At 41.2% G+C, this 12,696-nt stretch overlaps 1 protein-coding gene across 1 annotated transcript in view; it reads right to left on the bottom strand.

Moving 5' to 3' along the window:
• The window catches only part of TAPT1 (transmembrane anterior posterior transformation 1), a 66,142-nt gene that overhangs the window by 25,235 nt on the left and 28,211 nt on the right, over window positions 1-12,696 (bottom strand). The window contains exons 4-5 of the mRNA XM_042984890.1: window positions 3,259-3,421; window positions 698-833 (exon numbers count right to left, since the gene is read on the bottom strand). Of these exons, the coding sequence (XP_042840824.1) occupies window positions 698-833; window positions 3,259-3,421 (299 nt within the window). The remainder of the gene's footprint in view (window positions 1-697; window positions 834-3,258; window positions 3,422-12,696) is intronic.

The raw sequence follows: 12,696 nt of genomic DNA, 5'->3' as shown, positions 1-12,696 counted from the left end.
AACAAACTTTTATGCTTACAGAAATCTTCCCACTTAGTCCCTACATTTTCCAAGTGTTAATCCAATCCTTTCAAGTCTCACTCTTTCAGAGACAGTACAACTCCCGCAAAGGAGCCCTGACCCCACGTGGAACTGAAGTGCAGCTGCTCACGAGTGTGTACAAATGTACGTATGGGTAAACACGCACGCGCACACAAAGTTTATCTAGTAAAGCCTTTGCTCCTCAAAAGAAAAGCTTTAAGATGGGGTGTGGGGAACAGAGGAGATAAAACCTCCAAAATTCCTCTCAACCAATTTCAAATTCTACCTCTAGATGAGCCGTATACATTTTAAGCCCTAGGATTTAACAAAGAATTCACAGGCTTAAAGATAACTTCCACACAATTCCAGTGTGGGTATGAAAGTTATACAGATCACATAAAGTATGTATAAATATAAACCCTTCATTCTCAAGTTCTTCCATATAATCAGTTACACTGAGACGAGAGCTGCTTTTTCCCAGTTATAGGGAGCAAGCATACACAAGTCTCTTTAATTTATAATCACTACTACAGCCAATTTACCAAAAGAAAGCAGACATTTCACACTAATCTTCAGGATACACACTCCTCCCCCTTTAAATCTGAGAAGCAGCTAACCAAATAAAATGATGTACAATATGCACTGACTTGAAATTCCCAGTAAGTTTAAAGGATACAGACATAGAGAACGGCCATGAAAAAGTGAGGAATCACTCCGATATGGGCTCTTTTTCTTTCTTTAGGCTCTGTTGCTGTCCAGTAGAGAGCATCTAATATATCTTGTCCAAATGATGAAAACAGACGATCTGCTACCTGAGGAGAAAAATTATTGGCAAGGTGTTTCCTTTCCTTTTTTTTTTTTCCCTGCAACGTGTTTCTTAATATTCCACCGAAGTATGTTACCACAACTCAGATGCAACTCAATCCCAACTGAGTTGGGATTTTTAAATACCGCTGGAAGGCAAGCTATAAAAGAACAGAGATCTTTGTTTACTTATGCAGGGGTGTTTCTTTATTCTCTCACATACAGTGAGTGCTCAAATTCTTGTACACTTAGACTCATTATCTATAACAAGGAGTGTCTTACATGGGGGCAAAGATAAAAGGGAGAGGCACATGAAAATCATGGGTCCTCCAGTTTTAATTCTCTAAGTTCGGATTCAGGGTCTGAACTTAAATCCTTTAGGCCAAATATATAATTTGACAAATATAATATTTGTAAACAATGGTAGCTGTAATTTGTTTTGGATTAATTACATAGTTTATAATATGCAGATTTACTTCCTAAAAACATTTTCAGGGACTGATCTCCATGAATATAGTATGATAAATAACCGGAAGCACGCTGAAATTAAAAACAAAAGAAACAAAAAAAGGAGGGCATAGGTCATTCAGGCTTCAGCTATCATGTGCATCCACACCCAGATCATCAGCCTTGGGCTCCCACAGTCTCTAACCCATCACTCTGTTCTTTTTCACCATGGTATTTATCATTTCCTAATATCTTCTTGTTTATGGTCTTTTTTCCACCTGCGGAATATAAGCTCCATGAGAACAGGCTTTGCTCACCTCTGGATTTTTAGAGTCTAAAGGCAGTGCCTGGCATGCAGAAATTGTTGATTAAATATTTGCTAAAGGAAGACATAAGAGCTACCCACCGTTCGGGGAGTCTCAACGCATGTGTGGCACCGTGCTAAGCCCTACGTACTGCCTCACTGAACGTTCCTAATTCCGCTAGCACCCGCGGTTCACTGGTGAGACAGTAAGAGTTACAGACACTCGGCAACCCGCAGCCAAGTTCAGGACAGCAAGGCAGTAAGTGAAGAAGCAGGGTTCGGTCAGAGACGGTTTATCTCTAGATGAGAGTCTGGACTCCTGTCCACTGTGCTGAAGCCACATCGTCAACCGTAGTCTGCAAAGTGAGTATGTGTTTCAGCCGTTCCGATCAGCAATTTACGGACCCTTTTCCTTAAGGCCTATTCGCGAATAATAGTACTGAGGCCACCCCGTAGAGGGCTTCGTATACTAGGGGGCGCATTACGTTTGGGGGTAGGTAGAAGCCCTCGGCACCTACAATCCCCTATGAGGGAAGGCAGGGAAGGGAACTAGTAGGCTACTGGCAGGAAGAGCCACTCACGCGGCAGAAGGAAGGAGATGAGCCCGGGCTTTTCTGTAGGTGAGAGGGAGGGGAGAGTGGGGCGGCTACTCTGCCTCAAAAACCCACTCCCACCATCTGCATCCTGCTTGGTGGGGCCGAAACGAGAGCACAGGCAACGAGCCTAGAATCAGGAAGCTGGGTGTGGTTTTAAGTCATGTTGGTCAACGAACTGAGGAGTAACCAGGACCGGCCAGAGTTCCATGGCTTCCGTGACGATACGGAGAACCCTCCTCCACCACAGCAATGCAGTCTCAGAGCAGACAGGCCGGCAGTCCCCACACCACTCCACTGCCCCACTCAGTAGGGAAAGTCCTTTCTTGGCTCATTTAAAAGGTAAGGAGACTTTACTTGTGTCCCTGAAAAGTAGTATAGGAAAATGCATTTGAATCTCAAAAGTTTTACTGTATCACCTAGGGTAGCTTACTTACTATTTTAAGAATTTATTAAAGCAAAGCCTTTTTTTTTTTTTTTTTGCTTTGTGTAGCTGCTTATTTTTGTACGAAAGCAGATTTTCATATGTTGACTGCTTTAAAGTGAAATATATTGTATTACAAATATTAAGTACTTGGAGGAATTGGGAGACTTCTGTTTGCTTGCTCTATGAAAAACTTCCAAAGCACTTTAAAATATACATCTATTATAGCAAACACATATAATCCTATCATTTTTCCATAATTTTTAAAGGTCCAGTGAAAAGTATACGTGGGTTTCCAATGAATTTGCAAACAAATTTCCCTAACAACTGACAACCTATATTCTCACGGGGGTTCTGACTAAACTCCAGGCAGCAGGCACCCTTCTCTCCCACCTGAGGACAATACACGCCCTGGGGACCCAGGACCAGCAGTGGGCACCATCTCGCCAGGATGAGATTCTCCAGCCTCAGACCAGAACCACTTAATCAGAATCTGTATTTTTAACAAGGTCTCTAAGTGACTCTATAAACATCAAGGCCAACAACAGTCCTAATACTAGAGTCGGCGGGCAAGTATTCCATATCAGAAGGCCCCAAGTCTGTGCATCAGCCAAGCGTGTCACGGTCTGGGAAGCTCGACCGACCGTGCGAGTGCCCTAACTCACCTCGAGCATATTGTAGATGATGTACAGCTTGATGACTGACTGCCCCCTTATCAGGTGATACATCATGGAGTAGTCAACGTAGTGCATCATGAAATAGCAGATTACCAAAATGACACCCTTCAGGATGTCACACACCTGAGCAGGCTGAAGCAAACGTCTGTCCCTGAAATGCATAAGAAGTAATAAAAACATGAGTTTTATTTTATGTGTTCTCGAAATAATCTTTACTGAACATGCACTGGCATACAAAAATAAAAATGAGAATTACGTTGATATTTTAAGAACTAACGAATTCTACTGACTATTCAGCAGTGTGAAGTTTTCTGTCGAGTACAAAATATAAAGATGTGAAACCAGAATTACTATTAGAAGTGGGCCCTCTTAACAAGCAAACGCAGAGGGCGGGCATCTGCTGATAAAGGACTTTGAAGCAATGGATTCCCATGATTTCGACACAAGACTTTCACCTCAAAGCCCTGCGGCCCGCTGGCTCAGCCCCTGCGGTACAACGGTAGCCCTCGGCACTTTTTATTTATAGCATAGAAGGTTTCTCCTTGTCTCTTCACAAGGAGTTCATACTTCCATGATGGCGTCCTGGTCCACTGTGTGGATGTGCCGTAATTTACCGGACACCACTGGCAAATGTCCAGTCTTCTGCAACCACAAACCGTGACGCCATGTACATGTCACGTCTCATATATTAACGTATATCTGCAGGATAAACTCCTAAAATTGGACTTGAAGGGCATGTTGCCTGGACAGAAGCAGCAGAACTGCCCTCTCTGATGGCTGTACCAATTTTCATATCCACTAGTGGCTTATGAGGAAGCCTGTAGCCCAAGCGCATCAATCCAGATATAGATCAACTTCCGGATCTCTGCCAATCCCACTGCTGAAAAATGGCATCCAGCGTAGTGGCCATTGATTTTTCCCAATGGAAAAGTGCATTTCTTTATATATTTAAGTTATTTACATTTCTGTGAATTCTCCGCTCGTATCTTTTTCTTACTCGCTTGACCCAAGTTGCAAATTGTTTTACTAATTAATATGGGCAGAATCATTGTTTACTTCAGATGGGGTTCAAGGCAATCCACCCCCAAGTATGCCAATGTGGCATATTATTTTGAATTAAAGTGACTGAGGAAACAGCTGATACAAGGACACTCTGACCTCTTCTGTCCCCTTGAAAACAGGAGATAAATTCCCCCATGAATGGCACCCTCCCTGCACCTGGAGTGACGTAGAAGGCATCCTGATCACCAGACATAAGAAATCCAGTGCTGAGAAGGCTGTATAAGCAACCCTTGTCACTTCTTCATTAACTTGCTACCCCAAGCCCGAACACCTGGATCTTGTTAATTCTTCACAAATTTACTCTTTCTTTGTCTTAAAGGCATAAAAGCTTCCTGCTTGGTCACTTCTTTGAGTCTCAAATATTTTTATAAGCTCCTGTACATATGAAATCAAATGTTTCTCCTGTTAGTCTGTTTTATGGCAGGTTAATTATTGGATCAGCCAAAGAGTCTAGAAAGGAAAAAAGAAAAAGTTTCCTCCCCTACACTTCCGAGATCACAGCATAAAGAGCTAAACCTAAATTGTGCATGGAATCATCTCACTAAATCACAAGGGAAAACACACACACACGCACACACACGCACATGCACACGCACGCACACACACACACACACACACACACAGAAAAGAGGAAATTTAAGATTTCTTTCAGTGGCTATGAAATTCCCGTGACAGGAACGGAAGCGGCTCTGTGTCCACAGGCGAATTCCTCACGACAGGAAATGCTCCCCCTCCCGTTCGCACAGCTGTTCTGCCCAGTGTCATCAACAAAAGCCCTGAGTACTTTCTTCAGGAGTTACAGAATCTCTTCATTTCCGCCCCAGTGACAACATTCTAGCACCAGCCTAAGGGGTCGGCTCCTTTTCCAGCTGGCCCTCGACCTTCTAAGGTCTCCGTATATTCGGTGTTGTCTGCTGACCTATTCTGAGGCTCTTTCCCAACCACTGTCCCCACTCGGATCAGGGGCTCTTTTCTTTCACAGTCTTGCAGAGATCAGCAAGGAATCTGCAAGCCTTCCCAACTGTTACCCGAAACGCTGTTTTACACAAACAGCGAAACATCATTTTACAAACGAGGTTTGCGGTATCAGCTCCACGAGCAGTTGATACAGGACCTCATTCTTATTTCCTATAATGCACACCACACGTGTTTTCAGCCAGATATGAATTCGATCTGTTCATAGAACACGGGATACTGCAAAAGTCCTGAAAAGAGGCAAATTCTATGAGAACTAGGTCTACAAAGGTTTCCAAGTAGATGGGAAGACACCGAACTGAAGCAGGGAGTCTAACTGGGGAGACAGGTCAGAATGTGTCTGTGTCAGACCGTAGGTCTTGAGACCAGTGCTACCAACTGACACGCCAAGGGAAATTATTCTTAGCAGCTGAAGTTTGGGGCAAAATTGCTTCAAGGACAAAGCTGATGAAGATCTATCATTATTTCCCTCTCCCCCTGACTCTTTTCTCCAGTGCCGTTCCTCTCTCCCACGTGGAGTCTGGCTGTTTCTCACCGCGGCCCATCTCCCAAGCACCCAGCCCAGAACACAGATCTCTGTCAAGGCCTATTCGATTATCAAGGCAATTCCCTGCCCCTACTTCCACAAGATTAAAAACAGAAGAGGCATTACATTTGTTGAGAGGTGGCACTAAACATATTTTTAATTCAAGCAATGAGAAGAGGAGAGTTTGAACAGGTGGCCTATGTGTGACTGCCTCCCCTGCGACAGCCAGGGGACAAACCGGCAATGGTACGGAGTTCACTTCCCGACGCTTCCCCAGAAGCGCAGGTGCAGCTCTGCATACGCTGACTATCACAAATCGCCAAGAGCCGTGGGTCTCTGTATTTAGAAACTACAGGTCATGTTTTATGAATTAAAGAAAATGATAGATACCAAAAGTAGGGCAGTATTAATTAATTTGCATTAATTACCAAGGTGATTTTGATTACTAATTAAACGAAGAAAACTATACTTAGAGCTTTCGGTAATAGATTGACATCTACTTAGTTAAGTGATCTCAGCCAAAGTAATTTTATTTAAGAGACAAAGGGCTTTTATACACACACACACACACACACACACACACACACACACACCCAATTATGTGTCTTCATAAACATTTACAACAAAGGACCAATGTGTTGCTATATCTATGAAGGAATACTATCACTAATTACAAGTCATTGTCGGGAATCAGAGCTACCAAACATGGGAAAAATATATCCCAAAATAACACAATATGACACATTTTGAACAAAGATGATAACTCACAATTAAGCATAAACAACTTTAATTTAGCTTTATCTTGCCTAGGATTAAACCAGGTTGTAAAAACGACAGACAAGTTGTAGAAACACCTTATATGACAGTTCCGTTACTATGCGGCAGGCACTGTTCTAGGCACTTGGAATATACTCATTCCCGTGTTCACAATAATCCTATGGGCAACGTACTATCACCATCTCAGTCTTACAAATGAGGCAAAGTACAGTCGAGAATGTGCCCACAGCTGGACAGTTACTAGTCAAGCAATGGAGGAGCAGGGATTTGAACCTTGGCAGTCTGGCTCCAGAAGGCGTGTTCTTTACTACCATGGTAGTCTCTATTACCATTCTAGACTTTTCTTTAAAAGAACTTATAAATCAACAAAATGGTACCCTTTCTCTTTCAGCATAATTATTTAATTCCATATTACTTATCACTGTACTGACATCTCATTTGGAAAAATTTTGTGCTAAACAGCAAATATAGCCATCATTTTTGTTATTTCTAAAAAGAGAAAAAAAACAGGACCATATTTTCCTGGACCCACTGCTTTCTGTGTGCTCTCTGCTCTGGTGAAAACATCCACTGCTAATATCATAAGTGGTTGCTCCAGAGAGAACTTTGATTTTCAAAATGAAGGAGTATCATTTAAATAAAGAATAAAAGTAACAGACCTCCTAAGAAACAGACTCTTATTTTCAGATAAATATCCCTGTTAGTAAAAAAGGAAAGTTGCAAAAATTAAAATTATTTCTAAGGTGGCATCTTAAAAGGTATCTTTATCTATCACAGCATCTCTGAGTAAGCAAAGACCTAACCTCAAAATAAGTTCACAGTATTAAAAGAACTTGAACCAGTCCCAATATAGGTTTCCTTCTCCATCAAGATATTTTTAGACGACTATCTGATAAGCATTTCCAACTCCAAAAGCAGCTTATCCATAGCCTTGCCAATCAACTTGGAATGGGCTTTCAAACAATACTTTCAGGTTCATGTTCTCCCTTATAAATGTCTGTGAAGTGGTAGTTACTGGCAATTCATTTGGCAAATGCTAAAAATCCTACACGGACACATAAATAAGCGGAGGAAGCTGCTGGACAAAGTGAAAAACCCACTAAAGTCTAGGCTTGGTTGTGAGTTACTGCAAGACGGGGAACATTAAACAAGATACTCAACAGAACTTAAAATATTTTTAAAATTTTCATGTCAAGCCACTCATACAGAAACCACATTTTCTCATTTCTAAATTTCACCTTCTACTCATTCAGACGCTTCCCCTGGACATGCGCAATTGTCTATGGAAGCACTGCCGTTGTTTCAAAGGGCTCAGAGATTCATGGGAACCGAACAAGGTAGTGGACAAAGATCTCTAGGTAGGCTTCTTCCTTCCGCTCCATGGCAGAAGGGAACGTGCTGAGACTAAAGTAAAAACTGGTAGCATACAGAAAGATCAAGAAAAAAGAAAAGGTAACACAAATGAGCAAGAAAAATGGGATAATCCCTGCCTGGTTGATTTTCAAATTGGTATAGAAAGGTGTCAAGCTATCAGCACGAGATATTTCATTATAAAATACATAGACTGAATCTTTCTTTCTTTCTCTCTGAACGCTTTAACTGTTTGTAGTATAACTAAAAGAATGCAAAATTTTTAAAAAATGTAAAATGTTATATGGTTCCCATTTTTAAAAAAGAAGTCCCTTTATAATTTAGAAGTAAATTCAAACACAGTATTGCGATTAAGATATTTTCCTTGGGGCGCCTGGGTGGCTCAGTTGGTTAAGCCTCCGACTTTGGTTCAGGTCATGATCTCGCAGTTCGTGGGTTCAAGCCTCACTTCGGGCTCTGTGCTGACAGCTCAGAGCCTGGAGCCTGCTTCGGATTCTGTGTTTCCCTCTCTCTCTCTCTGCCCCTCCCCTGCTCACGTTCTGTGTCTCTCTCTCAAAAATAAATAAATATTAAAAAATTTTCTTGTATTTAAAAAAGATACTTTCCTTAATTAGGAAACAGTATTTTAAATCTTAAGTTCTGTTGACATACAGTAGGAAAATAATGACTAAATGCTGAAATTGAATGATTATAAGTCTTTCCTTGGGTTTCAAAATACTTTCAAACTCCCCTAGGAGAAAACCCAACTCGTTTAATAAAGCTATGCTCACTATCTGGAATAATGCAAAATAAAAACTGTTTGGATGGCAGCGGCTAAGCAGCTCAGCTGACTCTGCTGCGGCATCGAGGAGAAAGTATTGCTGTCAAGTCTGAACAAGTGTAATTAAAGATCATTTTACTGGTGATTTTTCTATGTTGGGTGAGATCATGGTCAAAGCCTGCAAAAATGTGGACAGAGCTTTAGGACCAACAAAGGACAGGGAACCATGTTTTCTTCAGGTGGCCATCTTCAAACGTTTACGTCTGCCTATGCCATTTTTGTCGTTTCCGTTATAATTAATATTCGTTTGCACTGATGTCAATTTGGCCAAGAGTAGAGAAGGAAAAATCAGGGTTTACTCACCACAAGGAGTCCCTGTGACACCACATTCCATTCTATAAAGGAAGTGAAAGTGCTCCTCCCTTGGGTCTGATTTACGAGAGAGAAAGAGAGAGAGAAGGTTGTCATGTCGCTACACTACTCAGAGTGCCATGGTGAGGAGACGGGACAACAAACCCGATTTAAGAGGACTCTCTAATTAAACAAGTACACTGCTCTCGACACATCAGCCACGCAGATCAACCCTGATAAGAGGAAATCACAAACATACTTGTTTCCCCAGACAGAGCTACCAAGAGCTCTCCCTCCATGTGCTGTAGGGGGTAGATTAACCATTCAGGGCAAAATTGAGGCTCAGGCCTAAGAAGAGAAAAGTCGTGTGTGTATGTGTGTGTGTGTGTGTGTGTGTGTGTGTGTGTGTGTGTGAAGTGAATTTGGGGTGAATTATCTTGAAGGAGGTAAGGCTTATAGAGGAAACCCAACCGCTGAAGAAACCCTCAAGCATTTGATATTCGTAATTCTTCTGAGAGACGAATGCCTTCCTAGGGGATAAACTCTCCGAGGAAAAAGACACTATTGCCTCTTAAAAACAAAAAGGTCCATGAAACCTCAAGTAAGAGTTCTGTCTAAAACCGAGGTGAGGCCGGGAAATTTGCTTGCACATATTTTATTAGCTCTGATAATACAAGAAAAACACTCTGGCATTTATCACCTAAGCCTACTCTATACTTACTGCCGTCTAAAATGGTTCAGCAAAGTTTTCAAAAATACCAATCAGTTCTTGGCACCAGAGAGCATGGTTTTTCTCTATCATCTCCCTCAACTTTAGTTCAAGTGTTATGGAGAATTCTAAAACACAAAATGAAGTCACAAGTTTGAGAAGGAAAGAGCATTCACAAAAATGTCAGGTAAATTAAAAACACTTCCACAATTGGTTATTCTATATTTACTCTAGAAGTAAATTTGGAAAAATGACGTCTGATACCTCTTTCGCACAATATAGAGCAGTCCACTTTTCTAAAAAATGAAATACTTCCATTCTTCCAAGAAACACAGATAGTTCACATAATCAATCAAAAGGGAAGAAACCTAGGAATCTGCTTTTAAATAATCTGGATGTCTGGGGCACCTGGGTGGCTCAGTCGGTTAACCTTCTGCCTCTGGCTCAGGTCATGATCTCATGCACGATTCAGGAGTTTGAGCCCCGCGTCGGGCTCTGTGCTGACAGCTCAGAGCCTGGAGCCTGCTTGGAATTCTGTGTCTCCCTCTCTCTCTGCCCCTCCCCAGCTCGTGCTCTTTCTCTCTCGCTCAAAAATAAACATTAAAAAAATTTTTAAAAATAATCTAGATGTCTTTCTTTTATTTTAGTCTCCAACAAAACATTTGGGGGCAAAAAATTTTCAAGACTGTTAATTCATTAGCAAAAAGTTGTCAAGTAAGTATTCCTGAGATCACTATACTTTTTATGGAAGCAGTGCCTCCTTTGTAGGCAACACAAACACACCCACCACGTCAAGATAATTACCCTGCCAACTTCTCAAAATGAACAATGTTTAAACAGGGTCAAAAGCTGGCAAAATGCCAGCCAGTGGGGACATCGCAATGAAGGCTGGGTTTTCTTGAGGGCGTGGAGAATGGCCTTGGCCCTCAGCCGGAGTGAAGGGCAGAGTCCTCGTGTACTGAGATGTCAGTAGAGGCAAAAAGCAAACCCAAACCAAAAACCATGGGAGGTTTACAGAATATTTAGGACTCGGTTCAAAGAATAAATTTCTAAAGCAGAAAATCTGGGAGGCTGTCAGCTTTCAAAAGCATCTCACAAACGCTGCCGGAGATAAGCTCTGCAAGCGGAGGAGGCAAACACACTGATCTCCAATATGGAAAGAAGGCAACAACGTTACACAACTACTGACGTGATCTGGAAACAGTACTGGAGACCACAAAGTCACTGTGTTCATGTCAGCATCCTGATTACCCTGACAAATATCCTTCTCCCCGCTTTGTGGGGGAAGAATTCAACAGAACTAAGAGACTAGGAAGACAGCAACTTTCTTAGAGAAAAGAGACTGACATATAGGAATATAAGAATAAGGGAACAGAAAACCCCACAATCGAATTCTTTATTGGTCTTTTGAATTTCCTTTTATCCCTTTGAAAAATAAAGTCAGACTGAAGGAAAGAGCACTTTTTGCTTGCTGAAAAAGTTGGAACATAACACAGCTACTGGTGAAGACAAATCAACCTTTAATGGAAGTAGAGAATGTTGGAAGAAAAGGTATGAGAAGGCAGAATTTGGCTATTTCTAAATACTAATTCTGTAAAAACAAATGTGTTTTTCTATTCTTCAAAAATTAAAGAGGTCTTAGGCATAATATTAACAATAGCTTTGGTAATATACTTTTCTTATCCTAGTTCAAGTTTTAAACACTTCAACTTTGGTGCTTTTAAAAATAATGCCCCAAAAGACACTGTTTTCTAAATTGTTCCAAGAAAATATAAATTGGAATGCACGCTAATGGAAGTACAAACTACTCAATTTGGATAAGGCATACTTAAGGTACTAAGACAAAGTAAGGCAGTATTTTCACATTCTGTGTAATCTGGCCTACATTCACACAGAACACTGAAAGTTGCTGAAGTTCTATTACACAATTTTAACTGCATTTCACATTAGATACATATATATGTATACATGTATATAATATTTATTAGAGAGAGCATAAAATGTAATTTTTTAGTTGGTCCACATTGCAGAAATGGCAAGGGTTTGCGCTGGGAAACTTAACGGAGTCCTGCATGTAGGGTAACGCGCTGCCCTCTAGTGTCATTTTAGCTCTAAAACCTTGAAAACAGAACACTTTTTATTTGATTTTGAAATGTTACTCAAATTAATTTACACTGAAAGTATGTTAAAGTAATATACAAAAGCAATCATCTCTACTTTATGTGCTAAGAAAAATCTTCAAATATCTTGTAAAGGTCGGCTCCAGGGACCATCAGCCACTCACAACAAAGCCAACGGGAAGAGAGGAATGAAAATGTGCCAGCTCTCTGCAACACCTCTTTTAGTTTTCAGAACACACACTGAAAGACTACTCTCATGCTATTTTGGTGTCCTGCTTCCCCCAAGTGACAAGAAACACTAGAAATGACACAGTTCTAGATGCCCGCACAATAACAAGATGGGTCTTCAAACAGAACCTAAAAAAGGCCTTCGGGAAAACACTGACAAATCTCCACTGCCACTCATTCTGTGAGCCTCCACTGTGTGCTAACATACCCGAGGAAGGACCCACTCTAGAAGGAAGAGAGTTTTTAAGTTGTATTTCCCTCTACTGTTGTATCTCATCACATGCCAACGGCCATACGGAACACACTATGTCTTTGAAAGCCATTCACTTAAAGATGGCTGGAACACGAACTTCCCTCACATTGCTGATCAGAGAAAAACTAAAAAGCTAATTCAGCTCACAGTGTAGACGTGAACATCTCTACACGGCATTAGTTATTTTATGTCAGGTAGCTTCACCTGGCTCTATCTGAATTTCTATGTGTCCATCCTGGCTATGCGGTCCATATGAAGACTTATATTCAGTAATGTTTCATTAGATACTTTTTT

Source organism: Panthera tigris, chromosome B1 (assembly GCF_018350195.1).
Source record: "Panthera tigris isolate Pti1 chromosome B1, P.tigris_Pti1_mat1.1, whole genome shotgun sequence".
NCBI classification, from domain to species: Eukaryota; Metazoa; Chordata; class Mammalia; order Carnivora; family Felidae; genus Panthera; species Panthera tigris.
This window is presented reverse-complemented; position numbering and strand designations above follow the sequence as displayed.